This window comes from Pleurodeles waltl, chromosome 8 (genome assembly GCF_031143425.1).
Source record: "Pleurodeles waltl isolate 20211129_DDA chromosome 8, aPleWal1.hap1.20221129, whole genome shotgun sequence".
Taxonomy (NCBI): Eukaryota; Metazoa; Chordata; class Amphibia; order Caudata; family Salamandridae; genus Pleurodeles; species Pleurodeles waltl.
In genome coordinates, this window is record NC_090447.1 from 460,170,274 (window position 1) to 460,187,249 (window position 16,976).

Genomic DNA, 16,976 nt, shown 5'->3' on the forward strand with positions numbered 1-16,976 from the left:
TGATAGTGTGTGTGTGTGTGTGTGTGTGTGTGTGTGTGTGTGTGTGTGTGTGTGTGTGTGTGTGTGTGTGTGTGTGTGTGTGTGTGTGTGTGTGTGTGTGTGTGTGTGTGTGTGTGTGTGTGTGTGTGTGTGTGTGTGTGTGTGTGTGTGTGTGTGTGTGTGTGTGTGTGTGTGTGTGTGTGTGTATATATATTAATAAGATGTGGTTAGGTGAAAATGTCAGTGTTGGAAATGGCCCTATTTGCAGGATTATCCCCAAACTTTTTGCCTTCTTCCTCCTATTTTTTGAGGTCTGTTTTTGCTGGTTTATTGTCTCTGCGCACTTTACCACTGCTAATCAGTGCTAAAGTGCAAGTGCTCCCTATAGAAATTGTACTGTTGATTGGTTTATCCATGATTGGCATATTTGATTTACTAGTAAAGTGCACTAGAGGTGCCCAGGGCCTGTAAATCAAATGCTACTACTGGGTCTGCAGCACTGGTTGTGCCACCCACATTAGTAGCCCTGTAAACATGACTCAGACCTGCCACTGAAGTGTCTGTGTGTGCAGTTTTAAACTGCCAATTAGACTTGGCAAGTGTACCCACTTGCCAGGCCTCAGCCTTCCCTTTTTCTACATGTAAGGCACCCCTAAGTTAGGCCCTAGGTAGCTCTATGGGCAGGGTGCAGTGTATGTTTAAGGTAGGACATATACTAGTGTGTTTTATATGTCCTAACAGTGAAATACTGCCAAATTCGGTTTTCACTGTGCAAGGCCTATCTCTCTCATAGGTTAACACAGGGCTGCCTTTAAATATCCTTAAAGCGCAGATTCTCTTTGAGAGCAGATACAAATGTGGAGTTTAGGGTCTCTAAGCACACAACTTAAAAATACATCTTTTAGTGAAGTTGGTTTTTAGATTGTTAGTTTGAAAATGCCACTTTTAGAAAGTAGGCATTTTCTTGCTTAATCTATTCTGTGACTCTGCCTGTTTGTGGATTCCCCGTCTGGGTCACTTTGACAGTTGGGCTGTTCACACCTCTCCTCTAGACAGTGACACAAAGGGGGCTGGGGTGTAGCCTGCATATCTTGATTAGCCATCTGTGCTGGAGGGGAGGAGTGGTCACTCATACCTGAAAGGACTGTTCCTACCCTCACACAATGCTGACTCCGACCCCCTGGTAAGTGTCTGGGGCCTGGCCTGGACAAGGAAGGATCTTGCAAACACTTGAACTTTGCTTTGAAGTTTGCCAACTTCAAAGGCAGAACTGGGTATAAGAAGAAGACCCAAAACCCCAGACTTTTAGAATCTTTCTGGAATCAAGAGGAACCTCTGCACAGGAGCACTGTCCCTTTGCTGTGTTGCTTTGCTGGACTGGTCTGCAGATGCTGCTTCTGCCTGAAAAGAGTGCAAAGGGTGAACTTTGCTGTGTGTCCTGCTTGAGAAAATTCTCCAAGGGCTTGGAGTAGAGCTTGCTTCCTGTTGGAAGTCTCAGGGACACCAAAGACTTCAGTTTCCTCGACCTGCAGCACTGGAAACTGTTTGTTTTGTGCTGTTCAAGAGGAGAAACCACTGCGACGCCGCCAACGATGCCGCTGGCCTGCACCGTGACCTGCCGACGCCACACGGTGTTGCATTGCCCCACTTCACACCGCGACCCTGGTCTCCACGACGCCATCATCGGATGACTTCACCGAGCCGCTGCTCGCACCGCGACCTGTGAGCCCCGCACTCTGGCATCGCCTGCTCACACCGCAGCCTGGGAATCCCCGACACCGCCACTCCTGCGGACACCGGCACCGCTGCCTGCACCGTGGCCTTTGGACACTGTTCATGAGGTACATGAAGTACCGTCCCATCCCGCACCACAGCCCCGGTCCACCGACGCCCGCACCATCGACTCCTATGTTGTCACCAGGCATCCTGCCTGCACCGTGATCTGTGAACACCGCTCATGAGGGTCACAAAACACTGTCCCGCTGGCTTCGGCATACCGACGACAGCGCTTCAGCAACAACAAAGCCGCTGCCTGCACCGTGATCTGCGGACACCGCACGTTGCACCGCCCCACTTCACACCGCAGCCCTAGTCTCACTGACGCCGCTGGACGCCTTCACCGAGCCGCTGCCTGCATCGTGATCTGTGGACACCGCACGTCGCATCGTCCTGCTTCGCACCGCAGCCCCAATGCCATCCACACCGGCGCACCTGAATTCTTCAGCCTGGAGTTCGATCTGCAACGCGTGTGACCTCAAGGGCCAGACGACTCCTGCACTGACTGCGGAACAGACACCGTGACATCAGTGACGCCGCTCTCCGGACCTCACCGCGAGGATCACGACACCCTGCAAATCCAAGGTACTGTTTGCGGGTCTTCCCGACACCGTACCTGGCCCACAACACCGCGGCCGGCCTGAACTGTTGGTTTTGTTGATCACGACGCTGTGATAGCCCCAGGTGGAGCTATCGACTTCAAGGAACTGTAGTTTTGAGTAAATCTTGCAGAATTCATATTTTTCTTACTGTATGTTGGATTTTTATTGTGTTTGGTCTTGTTTTATATAGATAAATATTGGCTATTTTTCTAAAACTGATGTGGTGTCCTTTTGTAGTGTTTTCACTTATTACTGTATGTTATGTGCAAATGCTTTACACATTGCCTCTGAGATAAGCCTGACTGCTCGTGCCAAGCTACCAAGGGGGTGAGCAGGGATTATCTGAGCGGGTATCTCCCATATCCTGACTAGAGTGAGGGTCCCTACTTGGACAGGGTGCAAACTGACTGCCAACTAGAGACCTCATTTCTAACAGTCAGTGACAATGCAACATATTAAACTAAAAAAAAAAAAAAATGAAATTATCAATTATAGTTATCTCTAACAACTGTAAATCTTGTCGTAATGTAACTATAACTCATGCCTCTGGTATTGAGCAAGCAAAATCTTAATTATACTATACTTGAATAGTAGATGCTGGTAACCACACAAAAGAGCTATTTTGGATTCTCTGTGTGATTATGAGATATTATAACCTACTGCTGAGAGGTATAATGGCCAGAACATGAGTTATAGGATCAGTAGGCAAGGGTCTATATAGATTTGGCCTTGAATGAAAAGAGGTCTGCTCCTCCTAAGGCTCATAAGGGAAAACAGAAAAACACCCAAATTGCCATAAATTAAGCATTAATTTATATAATACACAAGGAAACTAAACAATGTGCATTCAGTTACCTTGTGTTATTTTGAAAATGAGTTATTTAGCACTCCACAAAATCTAAACATAAAAATAGACACAAAATGAATCGCAGAAAAATCAAAGTAAGTACAAATGTGAGATCACAGTGTCCCATTAGTTAGCATAGAGAGCTATTCAGTCCTTAATAGGATTTTCCTTAATTTCAACAAATTAAGTCCCAGAAAAGGACACTTGCATTCGGCTGGTCCCCAGTTCATATAAGTAACGTGCCTTCACTTTAATTATTAAGGAAATGTCCTGTATTGATCACACACTCCCTCTAATCTCTGCACCTGCAGCCAACATGTTTAGCCCTCCTTTAAATGCTAAATAATCATTTTAACTAGGTCGTTTTTAGAGCATTACCCTTAGTAAATGTGGACTCCGTGCAAAATACAATAATCAATATTGTTCAAACATTTACTGTTCTTGTAGCCTGGTTTCACAGGAAGTTAAAGTACATAACCAGTGTAGTCAAGTAAGACAAGGGCAAGTATGCTGTGAGTAGAAGCAATAAAGCTAGTCAGTGGGATGCAATGTTATTCCTAACCCACACCCTAAGGGGAAACTTAACTAAAAGCTCCTGATTATTTCATTTTTTACCGCTTTGTGATTTACTCAAAGCAATTATGTGAGCACAATGGTTTCACTTTTCTTGTGACCTAATTAATTATTACCCCCTGCTCACATCATTAGATGTGGAGACCCAATTTAAGCTTTAAAGCACAGTCATGAGGTTCTCGGATAAACTGAGGTTTGACCACTGTAAACTGAAACTAGGTTTAGGGACCCTGAGAACCTTGGCAATGTGTTCTTTCATAGGCTGTTTCAGGACCCTGATATGATTCCTGGTTAATCACAGTGATAACACTTTGCTAAGTTTGTCGGCATCCCCAGCACAGTAGTGGTACCTCCACAGAAAAGCCACAAGACCATTTTTCTCTCTTCCCCCTTAACCCCTTTGCTGCCAGGACTTTTTCCCCCTCCTGTGCCAAGCCTTTTTTTTGTGGATATTTGGGGTAGTTCGCGCTTAGGCCCTCATAGCTTTTTGTCCACATAAGCTATGCTTGCCAAATTTGCGTCCTTTTTTTCCAACATCCTAGGGATTCTAAAGGTACCCAGATTTTGTGGGTTCCGCTGGAGAAGGGCCAAGAAATTTGCCAAAATACAGCTAGAATTTAGTTTTTTTCAGAAAAATTGGAAAAAGGGCTGCAAAAGAAAGCATGTGATTTTTCCCCCTGAAAAGAGCATCAACAAAGGGTTTGCGGTGCTAAAATCACCATCTTCCCAGCTTTAAGGAACAGGCAGACTTGAATCAGAAAACCACATTTTTCAACACAATTTTGGCATTTTACTGAGACATACCCCATTTTTACTATTTTTATGTGCTTTCAGCCACCTTCCAGTTAGTGACAGAAATGGGTGTGAAACCAGTGCTGGAGCCCAAACAGCTAAATATTTCTGAAAAGTAGGCAGAATTCTGAATTCAGCAAAGGGTTATTTAAGGAGATCCTTCAAGGTGTTCCTACCGAAAGTAACAGCTAAAGCAAAAAGATATTGAAATTGAGGTGAAAAAAAGAGCAATTTCTGCCCATGTTTTCTTCCATGGCAGGTTTATGAAAGCAATATACAGTTACGTCTGCTGGACTCTTCTGGTTGCAAGTATATATAGGGCTTGTAGGTTCATCAAGAACCCTAGGTATCCAGAGCCAATAAATGAGCTGCACCTTGCAATGGGTTTTCATTGCATACTGGGTAAACAGCAATTCATTCGGTGAAATATAAAGAGTGAAAAATAGGCATCAAGGAAACCTTTGTATTTCCAAAATGAGCACAAGATAAGGTGTTAAGAAGCAGTGGTTATTTGCACTACTCTGAATTCTGGGGTCCCCATACTAGCATGTGAATTACAGGGCATTGCTCAAATAGACATTTTTTTTTTTTTACATACTGTCTTACATTTGGAAGGAAAACAAATGTAGAGAAAGACAAAGGGCAATAACACTTATTCCTCTATTCTGTGTTCCCCCAAGTCTCTAGATAAAAATGGTACCTCACTTATGTGGATAGGCCTAGGGTTCGCGACAGGAAACGCAACATGGACACATCACATCTTTACACTGAAGTCAGACTTATGTTTTTGGAAAGTGCCTAGCTGTGGATTTGGGTCTCTAGCTCAGTCGGAACCTAGGAAAACCCACCAAACATGTGCATTTTTAAAAACTAGACACCTAGGAGAACCCAGGTAACTTGTGGTGCTCTCAACAGATTCTGTTACCCAGAATCCTTTGCAAACCTCAACATTTGGCAAAAAAACACTTTTCCTCCACATTTCGGTGCTGCAAAGTTCTGGAATCTGAGAGGAGCCACAAACGTCCTTCCATCCAGCATTCCTCCAAGTCTCCGATAAAAATGGTAACTCATTTGTGTGGGTAGGCCTAGTGCCCACGACAGGAAATGCCCCAACACACTACATGGACACATCAAAATTATCAATTACAAAACAACCTGTTTTTGTGGGGGGAGGGAAACAGGGGGGTTGGCGGTGGGGAGACACCTGCATTTTTGGTCCTCGGCGCAGCAGTCATCTGGGGAAACCTACCAAACCCAGACATTTCAGAAAACTAGACACCCGAGGGAGTTCAGGGAGGTGTGACTCCCGTGGATTCCCCAGTGTTTTCTTATCCAGAATCCTCAGCAAACCTCAAACTTACCTGAAAAAAAAAATCAAATTTTCCCCACATTTCTGTGTGGGATCACTGCACCAGCACATATTTCCTACATCCCAACATTCCCCTCAGTGTCCTGATACTGTGTAGGTGGGCCAAGTGCCTGTGACAGGAATGAGCCAAAAACATGTCGAAATTGAGGGGGAGCAAATGCAGGTCTAAAAAGAGAGTTTGAATAAAAACGTTTTTAGGCTGATAAGTGGGGCAGAATTTTTATCGGTATACATGTGACAATGCTGGGTGGTAGGAATTTTCGAGGATTCCTGCAGATTCGGTAATGTTCCATCACAAAAATGTGGGGAAAATGTGTGATTTCAAGCAAAGCTGGAGGTTAGCAGGGCATTGTGGGTAAGAAAATGGTGCGGGGTGCATCTAAAATACACCACCTTTGACTCACCCAATGTTTAGTTTTCAGATGTGTCTAGGTCTCCTAGATTTTTCTAGATAGCAGTGTCCCAAAGTCCAAAAAGTTCAGCCCTCACCATTCCAAGTGGGACGATTTTGAGAGTTAGCCAAGCTCTCATGGCCCAAATGTAACTTCAAAACCCAAATTAATTGAATGTCCTCTTGCTTGCTGTTGGGATAAGATGTTATAGTGTGCGGGCTGGGGGAGAGCTGAAAGACTGTTACCCCCTTCGGTTGGGGTAGGGGCAAAACCATGCCCATACTGGTTCATAGCCACCAACACACTATTTATTTATTTTTTAATTCCCTGGCATCTTGCAGGCTTTCTGCACCCCCTGGGGAGTGGATCGGGGGTAATTGCCCTATCTGCCCACCGGTGGGCAGAACAGCTTTGTCCCCACTTTTCTGGGGTGGGCTATGGCCATACCCCCACCCTCTTTTTTTTTTTTTTAATCTTCTTAGAAAAATAGACCGATCTGCCCCCCCCAGGGGGGCAGAAATGGCCTACAGTAATGTGCCCACATGGGGAGCGACCCTTGCCCAAGGTGCTGACCCCAAACAAAACACACACACACACACCAATCCCTGGTGCCTAAGTGGTTATGGCCTAAAATAATTTAACCCCATGGGGAACAGCCTTTACCCAAGGAGCTGCCCCTCTTACGTAACATAGTAAAGAAAAAAATCCCTGGTGTCTAGTGGTTTCTGACCCCTTTGGGGGCAGAATGGCCTAATATAAGTAGGTCGATCTCCCCCCATGGGGGGCAGATATGACCTAACATAAAATTGCCCCCCACGGGAGCGACCCTTGCCTATGTGGTCGCTCCCCTTGCATGAAATTGGCGCAAAAAAAAATCCCAAGTGTCTAGTGGCTTATGGCCTAAAATAATTTGCCCCCCAGGGAAGCGACCCTTGCCTAAGGGGTCGCTCTCCTTGCGTGAAATTGGCGCAAACAAAATCTCTGGTGTCTAATGGTTTCTGCCCCCCTTATAAAAATAGGTAGAGTTGCCCAAAGGCGGGCAGAATTGCCTTAAAATAAAATAGCCCCCCATGGGGAGTGACCCTTACCTAAGGGGGCGCTTCCCATCTGTTACAAAAAAAAAAGATCCCTGGTGCCGATTGGTTTCTGCCCCCCTTGGGAGCAGATGGACCTAAATAAAATAGGCTGATCTGGGGGCAGAAAAGGCCTTAAAAAAATGTGTCCACCCCCCAGGGGAGCGACCCTTGCCTAAGGAGGAGATTTTTTTATTTTTATTTTTACAAGAAACTAAGATTAGTCATAAGCATATCCTTTCTTGCGTGCTGGTCAGATTTCCGATTTAGCTTGTTCTCCTGATTGTTCAAAAAAGAATGGTATCATTACACTTATCACAAGACGATCTGGTTTTTCAATCATACCTGTTGAACATGACAATGAAGGCAGGTGGACCACAGCTAGACTTTCACACGGAGATGATGAAACTTATGCAGTTTATATTTATGGGCCAAACTTTGATGATTCACAATTTTGGCATACTATCAGCTCTAAAATGAATGCCTTACCTCAATCAGTGAAACTTGTTTCAGGGGGAGATTTCCACCTTCCCATCAATATTTTTCTCGATAAATGTTCTGCTTTTCATTATAGGCCTCCAAAGGCCCACAATGCAATGTTTAACGTTTGTACTACTCATAAATTACTTGATATATGGAAATTACAGGATCCCACAGGCAACAATTTTAAGTTCTATTCTCCACATAATTCCTTCTCCAGGATTCATTTTATCTTGTTGAACTCTGGGCTGACTCAGGATATTCTTGACTCTCCCATAGAACTGATCCTAGTATCTGATCAAGCTGCTGTCATGGTATCCTCTAAAATTTCATCCACTGGACCTGAACTGAGTGCCCGGAGAATGAATATAGAATTCTTACATTCTGAAGAAGACAGATTATGGCTGCGAATGAGATTTCTCAATTTTTGAAAGATAATATTGACTCAGTAGCATCTCCAGTAACACTTTACTGTCAGAGGGCTTTGTATTTATCGTATGTCCAAGAACCGGTCAGTTAAGGATAAGACACCTTCTTACAGACATTTCAAAGATTCTTCTTTATTGTTAGATATTAAACGGCTTAAATGTGAATATAACTATATTGTTTGTAAACTAGCACAATTAGCGGTACAAACTCAAAAACTAAGACACTTTTTCACTTGAATAAAGCTGGTAGGTCTTGAGCTGCTTTTCTTAAATTTAAACATAACAGTTCTCTGATAACGGTGCTTAAAGACTCCCAAAGAACTGTTAAGACTAAAATTGCAGACATACTAGAGAGCTTTAACATTTTTGAATGCTTATCTTTATACCCTGTAGATTGGAGCTACGGTTAAAGGGCTACAAATTTCTTGAGTCAGATTCCCATGAAAGCTCTCTCAAAGGTTGAAAATACTCCTCTTAATAAACCTATTGAGTGAGAAGAAATATTACGGACAATTAAACTAATTCCTGGAGGTAAGGCTCCTAAGCCAGACGGTTTCCCAAATGAATTTTATAAGTCCATTTCTGATACTGTTTTACAATCCTTACTTCAACATTTTGTTTTACCCTCCTTAGAATCCTTACATCAACATTTTGATACATATGGAACTGTTCCACAATCATTTGCATAAGCTACCATAGTGGTGATTCCTAAAGAAGGAAAGGTTCATCTTGATCCTAAGAATTATAAACCTATCTCCCCATTAAATATATAGGCAAACATTTTAGCAAATGCCTGGAACCTTTGACCACTAAATTAATTCTTCATTCACAATCAGGGCTTATTAAAGGTAGACTGGCATGTGATAAGTCTCGTCTTTTGATGTAATTGAAAAATCATCCCTTGTTAATTCCCCAGCTACTGTTATAACCTTGGGTGCTGAAAAGGATTTCAATAAGGTTTACAGGCCTTTTCTTAAAGCTGCTCAGGATCGATATCATTCGAGTGACACTTTTTTCTCTATGGTTATGTCTCTATGTGAACCCTACTGCGAGGATAAGGGTCAAGGGTGCTTCCTATTCCTTAATTTTCTTTATTTCAAGGTACCCGTCAAGGTTGCTTATTATCTCCATTATTATTTATATTTTGGTGATTAATCCTCTGAGATTAGTGGTATTTTTGGTCCACTTACATTTGAGACAGCTGCATGTGAAGGTAACATTTTCATTGCTTCTGAAAATCCTGACAAAGCAATTCCTAATTTTATGCAGAACACTTAGGCTACACATTAAAAAGAGATACGACTGAGGTTATGCTTCAATGTTCATTGCCACTCTGCTTGTATTGGACAATCAGGTCTTTCATGGCAACCAAATATCTTGTTATATGTTTTTCTCACAATTTGGCAGAATCAATTGCAGTGAATTAACAGAAGGTTTTAGATAGGATAAGAGACTAAGGGCCAGATGTATCAAAGGTTTTTACCCATTCTGTGCCTATGGGAAAAAGTGTTCATACATTGGCCCCAACTTTCTCCTTGGTCTCTCAAATTTATATCCTGGTGGGAAAGATTGGAAACAATAAAAAGGATGATTACTCCTCTTGTAAAAGTTTTAAATATGATTCTCCGTTCCCCTATCTTTTACTTTTTATCTAATCTAGATAAGTTAACATCTAACTTTTTGTGGTCCCATAAAGAATTTAGAATGAATCTTAAAAAATATAGACTTCTGTGTACCATGGGTGGGTGCGACTTTCCAAACTGGTAAAACTACCAAACAGCATTTCTTATACCACAAGGAGTGTACTGGCTTGATCTTTGTCCTACAATGGTTCCTTCTTGGCTTTTAATTGAGCGATTCCTACTGGCCCCGTATTCTTTGTTCTCAGCTCGGACTATGAAATCTTCCGATTTATCTCATTCTTCTCATAATTGTTATGACACAATTTGAGTATTTAAGCTCTTACATAATACTTTAACGTCTACACTATCTACATCTTTGCCCATTTCCTTACGGAATAATTCACAATAATTAATTGATGTTTCACCTGACATAGGTCCTTTTTGGGCCGCAAAAGGTATAAATGTGGTGGCTGACATGATGGAAGATAATTTACCAAAGTAAATATTCCTTTTTAAACATGGATTGCTATAACTTCCAAATGATTAAAGCCACAATTTCAGAACTTGGCTCATTACCTCTTTCAAATTGTATCCCTTTTTTGAACAGTTGAGCAAGGAGGGGGGTCAGGTAGCTTCAAAACTATATAAAAGCTTGTGGAATGTGCTGGTGACTTCTCTTTCCCCTGTTCAAAAATGCCAGTCAACATATCTTCAAAAGTCGTACCTCTCTGATTTCTGATGAGAATTGTCTGAATATTTTATCTAAACTTCTTAGTAATAAATTAATTCCTACGCAGTTCTGTACACCATCTAAAATGTTTAAATTATGTCTTGATTCTGACCTCTGTTGGTTCTGTAAGGATGCCGCAGGCACGCTTGATCATATGTTCTTTAATTGTAAGTATCTTTCTAACTATTGGTAAGATGTTCATGATGGTCTTTCTAATATTTGTATTATCTCTCTCTCATTATCTCTTCCTCTCATTATGCTGGGCCCACAAGTTGTGTTTCCTCCTTTAGGTTTGTCTGAAGCTGATATGGATTTGTTAAACCTATTTTTAACAGTAGCAATCAAGGTTATTTTGCTATAATGGAACGCTCTGAATAATATTTACTTCTATACATGGTGGGTATGGGTTACTTACCTTTGGAGCATACATAGTAACTTAGCTTGTTTTCCAAGGATACTTACCCTCTTGCAGTCACTCTGGCATACAATAGATGTTTTTATGGCCATAACATGATCCGTTAGTTATTTTATCTGTTTAATTTTATTTTGTTGGAAGCATCTATTGTAATTTTGTAGATAACATAACCCCATTGCGTATTCTTTCTTTTTCTTCCTTACTTTATGTTCCTCTCTTTCCTTTCTTCTTTCCTGCCTTCTCTTTCTGTCTGCTGTCTTTTTGATAGAATTTACCTTTGAGACCCAAATACAGACATTTTTTTGTTTTATATATGTCTTATATTGCTATACTGTTACAAAACTAGTGTCATTAGAAGATAAGTCATATTACACCTTACTATATATGTAGTTAAATTTATTCACAATCGTAATAATTGGCTGTGTTTATATTCTCTTTTTGATACTTTCCATGGTAACTCTTTTTGGTGCTTGTATATAGATATAATAGTTGTACTCTTTGTTGCTTGCTATTATGTGTGATATGTTATTATTGGGGTCTCATTTATTATTCATTATTCTATATAATTTATTTTTGTTTTGTCTACATTATTTCCCTTGTGTTCTGAAAATTAATAAAATGTTTAGAACAAAAAAATAAATGATGCAGGACCACCACTGAGAGTCAGTTTCAGAGTAACGGGAATTGGTATATGCATCATTTTGTATAGACAAGGTCCTAGGAATTTATGACAGCAAGCCAGCACACAAGTGAGCGGCTTTATTGTGAATGTAAAAAAAATGCAGAGGCCAATCTGCACACTCTCAGGAACTCACACCAATCTTCTCAAATGAGGGAAAAACACTCATTTGGGCAGAGGTGCACAGAGCAGAAGTGTATTGATGTGTGTCTACATTTGCACTTTTATATACAATGTTTTTTTCTTTATTCTACAAAACGATGCGGTCCTCTATAACAGCGCAGAGTATGTCCTATAAATCAAAAAGAATAGAACTAGGCTATAGGACAGTCACCAGTACCTGGGATCAGTACCAGAAGGAGAGCATGGATCTTGAGCATCTCATAATCCGTTTTGGAGGTAATATTGCTAGCATTACTTATCAATCCTCTTTCCATCAATCAGTTTCCAAATGCCATGACAGCTACAAACAAAGTCCATGACCTTAATCCCTTCCTGAATTAACACAACATAGTGAGATATGCTGGCTCAATATGCCATACTATATGGACTGGCAACTATAATTGACTGCAGGAGGATATTTAAGCCAGATGCCCACATCACTGAGAGGTCAGAAGAGTTTTTGCCTCAAACAATGAGTATAAACTGGGTTAGTTTGTATTGGTGCATGTCACAAGCTCCAGTCACCCTACCATTCCCTTGGACAAAAGTTCTGGTATCTACTTACAATACAGTTGTGGCTTGGATCATGTCTGACTACTGTATCATATGTTTACCCACTGAAGCCACTTGGAGACACAGGGTGGATGGTGATGGCAGTCTAAAAATGTGCGAATTCAATGAAGCAGGCCACTGACTACAGGTCAAATCCAGTCTCCTTGCATTCTGGTAGATTTTGCCAGTCCAACCCCCCAAAACACCACTCCCTTCACAATGGCCACTAAAAGAAAGCCAATGTACCATCAACGTACAAAGGAATCACTACAATATACAAGTCTGTATGTTTAAACTATAGCCTTTGTAAATTGATTATCACAGCACTCACCACATTTTGTTTAGTAGTTTCTTCATGATTTTGGAGTACCCGTATTCTATGTCTAATGCGCAAGCGCTGAATTTGTTCAATAGAATTGTCACCAAATTTCTGTTAAAGAAGAAAAGAGATTTAGATGAACAGATCCCTTTCGTATATTAAATTAAAAAAAAGGAATGTTCTAATAGTCTGATAAGGAAGGACAAACTCTTGAATTCACAAGATCTGCTGTGGTAATTTGGGGAAAACAACAAAGGATTAGAAAAGAGAAACAATGAGAACTGTAAGAGAGATAAAGAGGCATATTTACATTACAGACTTTTTTAGAGGTGAAACAAACAGGAGACACATTCCATTCTAAGACAGGTTAGACTTTGGGTCTCAAATTAGAACACACTACCAGGGACTGCAAAGTCTACAAGTTCAATGGCACATAAATAAGAGAAAAGAAAGGCTTTAAATATTAAAATGAGTCTGCATTGGTTAGTTTACTCACAAAGTCTAGGGATTTTACTAATAACCAAAATACAATTCAAAAGTAAAACTCAGTACATGTCCCTAATGCATCTCCATTGAATTCAAGTAGGTTTAGAATCAATTCACTAAGAGTGGTTTAATATATGGCTGTATTCATTTGGAGGCAGGTAAGTATATTAGTAATTGAAATAGAGACCTTACTGCCAGAATAATGTTACAATTGCATAATGATGCATTGATTTCCTGATTAGGATAGCAAGTAAGAAATAACTTAAACAAATCTTTAAGCCCCATTGGTAAACGTGTGTACAATAGATTAATATCATCAATAAATTAGCCAGTGTTGGAAATGGCCTCTCTGCAGGGTGACCCCCAAACTTTTTGCCTTCCTCCTCTTCTTTTCTGACCTCCGTTTTGCTGCCTTTACGGCTCTGGACACTTTACCACTGCTAACCACTGCTAAAGGGCATGTGCTCTATCCCTAAACACATGGTAACATTGGTTCATACCCAATTGGCATATTTAATTTACTTGTGAGTCCCTAGTAAAGTGCACTACATGTGCTCAGGGCCTGTAAATTACATGCTACTAGTGGGCCTGCAGCATTGATTGTGCCACCCACATAAATAGCACCTTAACCACGTCTCTTGCTTGCTATTGCAAGGCCTGTGTGTGCAGTTTCACTGCAACTTCGGCTTGGCATTTGAAAGTACTTACCAAGCCGTAAACTCACATTTTTCTACATATAAGTCAGCCCTAAGGTAGGCCCGAGGTAAATCATAGGGCAGGGTGCTATGTAGGTTAAAGGCAGGACATGTACATGTGTGTTTTATATGTCCTAGTAGTGGAAAACTCCTAAATTCGTTTTTCACTACTGTGAGTCCTGCTCCTTTCATAGGATAGCATTAGGGCTACCCTCATATACTGTTTGAGTAGTAGATTCTGATCAGAAAGATGTAACCAGGTCATATTTAGTATGGCCAGAATGGTAATACAAAATCCTGCTTATTGGTGAGGTTGGATTTTATATTACTATTTTAGAAATCCCACTTTTAGAAAGTAAGCATGTCTCTGCACTTAAAACGTAAAAGCCTTCTGTGTCTTACACCTGTCTCCAATCCATGTCTGGGCTGGGCTGGTTGTCAGCTCCCTTGTGCATTTCACCCAGACAACCACAAGCACAGGATACGCAGCCACACCTGCACTCATCTGCATACTGAGTGGGACTTCCTGGGCTGGACGGGTGGAGGGCCAGACAGTTACATTTCAAAGGCTAGTGGCCTGACCCCACACAATGAACTGCACTGAGGCCTGCTAACCAGACCTCCGTGCCAGTATTCTAAACCATTACAAACGGTATGTTGAATTGGCTACCCGCAATTGGTATAAGCTGACTTACAGATATATCCCTAGTATATGGTACCCAGGGAATGTAAGGCAAAGTATCTATCCAGGGCTGCAGCACTGATTGTGCCACCTTGTGTGTGACAATGTACAAAACGTCTCCCAGTCTGCCACTGCAGCCTGGAAAAGCTGTTTTAAAACTGCTAATTTGACTTTGTCATTGAAACCAATGGCTGGCAAAGGCCCCACTTTCCTTAACAATATATGGAAAATGTCCCTTACCCGGTGTACATCTGTTCGTGGCATGTTCCGCTGCAGATTCACATGCTGTGCATATACTTCTGCCATCTAGTGTTGGGCTCGGAGTGTTACAAGTTGTTTTTCTTCGAAGAAGTGTTTTCGAGTCACGGGATCAAGTGACTCCTCCTCTTTGGCTCCATTGCTCATGGGCATCGACTTCATGTTAGATTGTTTTCCCACAGAGGGTAAGGTAGGAGTGATAGAGCATAAAGAAGAGAGATGTCCATGCTAATGGAATGTTTAATATATATATATATTTCTACATATGTACAAATGTTGTTAACTTAAATGACTACAGGCTGCCGGGGAGGTGGGAGGGTGCATGTGAATCTGCAGCGGCACATGCCACGAACAGATGTACACTGGGTAAGGGACATTTTCTGTTTAATGGCATGTGTAGCTGCAGATACACATGCTGTGCACAGATTACAGAGCAATTAGTCCTCCCATAAAAGCTGTGGTTAGCCCGTAGGAGTTGAAGTTGTTTGAAATAATGTTCTGAGTACAGCTTGACCTACTGTGGCTTGCTGTGTAGCTAAAACATCTATACAATAGAGTTTAGTAAATGTATGTGGTGTTGACCAAGTAGCTGCTTTACATATTTCAGCCATTGGTATGTTTCCTAAAAAAGCCATTGTAGCACCTTTCTTCCTTGTGGAATGTGCTTTAGAAATAACTAAGAGTTGTCTTTTGGCTTTAACGTAGCATGTTTGGATGAATCTTACTATTCATCTTGCTAATCCTTGTTTTGAAATGGGGTTACCAGTATGAGGTTTTTGAAACGCTACAAACAGCTGTTTAGTTTTATGAATGATTTTGTTTTATCTATATAGTACATGAGTGCTCTTTTAATATCTAATGTATGTAGAGCTCTTTCTGCCACAGAATCTGGCTATGGGAAGAAGACTGGCAGTTCCACTGTTTGATTGATATGAAAAGGTGATACTACTTTTGGAAAGAATTTGGGGTTAGTTCGTAGTACGACTTTATGTTTGTGTACTTGTATGAACGGTTCTTCAATAGTGAATACTTGAATTTCACTGACTCTTTGCAATGATGTAATTGCGACTAGGAATGCAACTTTCCATGTTAAGAATTGCATTTGACATGAGTGCATAGGTTCAAATGGTGGGCCCATAAGTCGCGTAAGCACTATGTTTAAATTCCAAGAAAGAACTGGAGGTGTTCTGAGTGGAATGATGCGTTTTAAGCCTTCCATGAAGGCTTTAATAACAGGAACTCTAAATAAAGAGCTGTTCTGTATATTTTGTAAATATGCTGAAATTGCAGTAAGATAAATTTTTAAAGAAGAGAATGCTAAATTTGATTTTTTATAAATGAAGTAAATAACATACAATATCTTGTATTGATGCTGTAAGAGGGGCAATCTGTTTAGATTGACAATAATATACAAATATTTTCCATTTGTTAGCATAGCACTGTCTAGTAGTGGGTTTTCTTGCTTGTTTGATCACTTCCATACATTCTGATGGTAGTTGTAAATACCCAAACTCGCCAGACTGAGTGTGTTGGGATTTGGGTGTCTGATCTGCCCTCTGTTTTGTGTCAACAGGTCTGGTCTGTTTGGGAGTTTGGAGTGTGGTACTACTGATAGGTCTTATAATGTTGTGTACCACGGTTCACGGGCCCACGTTGGTGCTATGAGTATCATATTGAGTGTGTTTTGACGCAATTTGTTGACTACAAATGGAATGAGTGGGAGGGGGGGGAAAGCACAAGCAAATATCCCTGACCAATTGATCCATAGAGCATTGCTCTTGGATAGGGGATGTGCGTGTGTGGATGAGAAGTTTTGGCATTTTGCATTTTTGCTTGTGGCGAACAGATATATGTTTGGTGTTCCCCACTGTTGAAAGTATTTTTGAAGTACTTGTGGGTGAATCTCCCACTTGTGTGTTTGTTGGTAATTTCTGCTGAGAACATCTGCGAGTTGGTTGTGTATCCCTGGGATGTATTGTGCTACCAGGTGAATTTGGTTGTGTATTGCCCATTTCCAAATTTTTTGAGCTATGAGGGAGAGTTGGGACGAATGTGTCCCTCCTTG

The 16,976-nt window shown here is 41.2% G+C and overlaps 1 protein-coding gene across 3 annotated transcripts in view; it reads right to left on the reverse strand.

Moving 5' to 3' along the window:
• Positions 1–16,976, reverse strand: part of TBC1D8 (TBC1 domain family member 8) — a 411,616-nt gene that overhangs the window by 86,793 nt on the left and 307,847 nt on the right. For all 3 annotated transcript variants that reach the window (XM_069204407.1, XM_069204406.1, XM_069204408.1), the window contains one exon: positions 12,803–12,901. In XM_069204407.1, the coding sequence (XP_069060508.1) occupies positions 12,803–12,901 (99 nt within the window). The remainder of the gene's footprint in view (positions 1–12,802; positions 12,902–16,976) is intronic.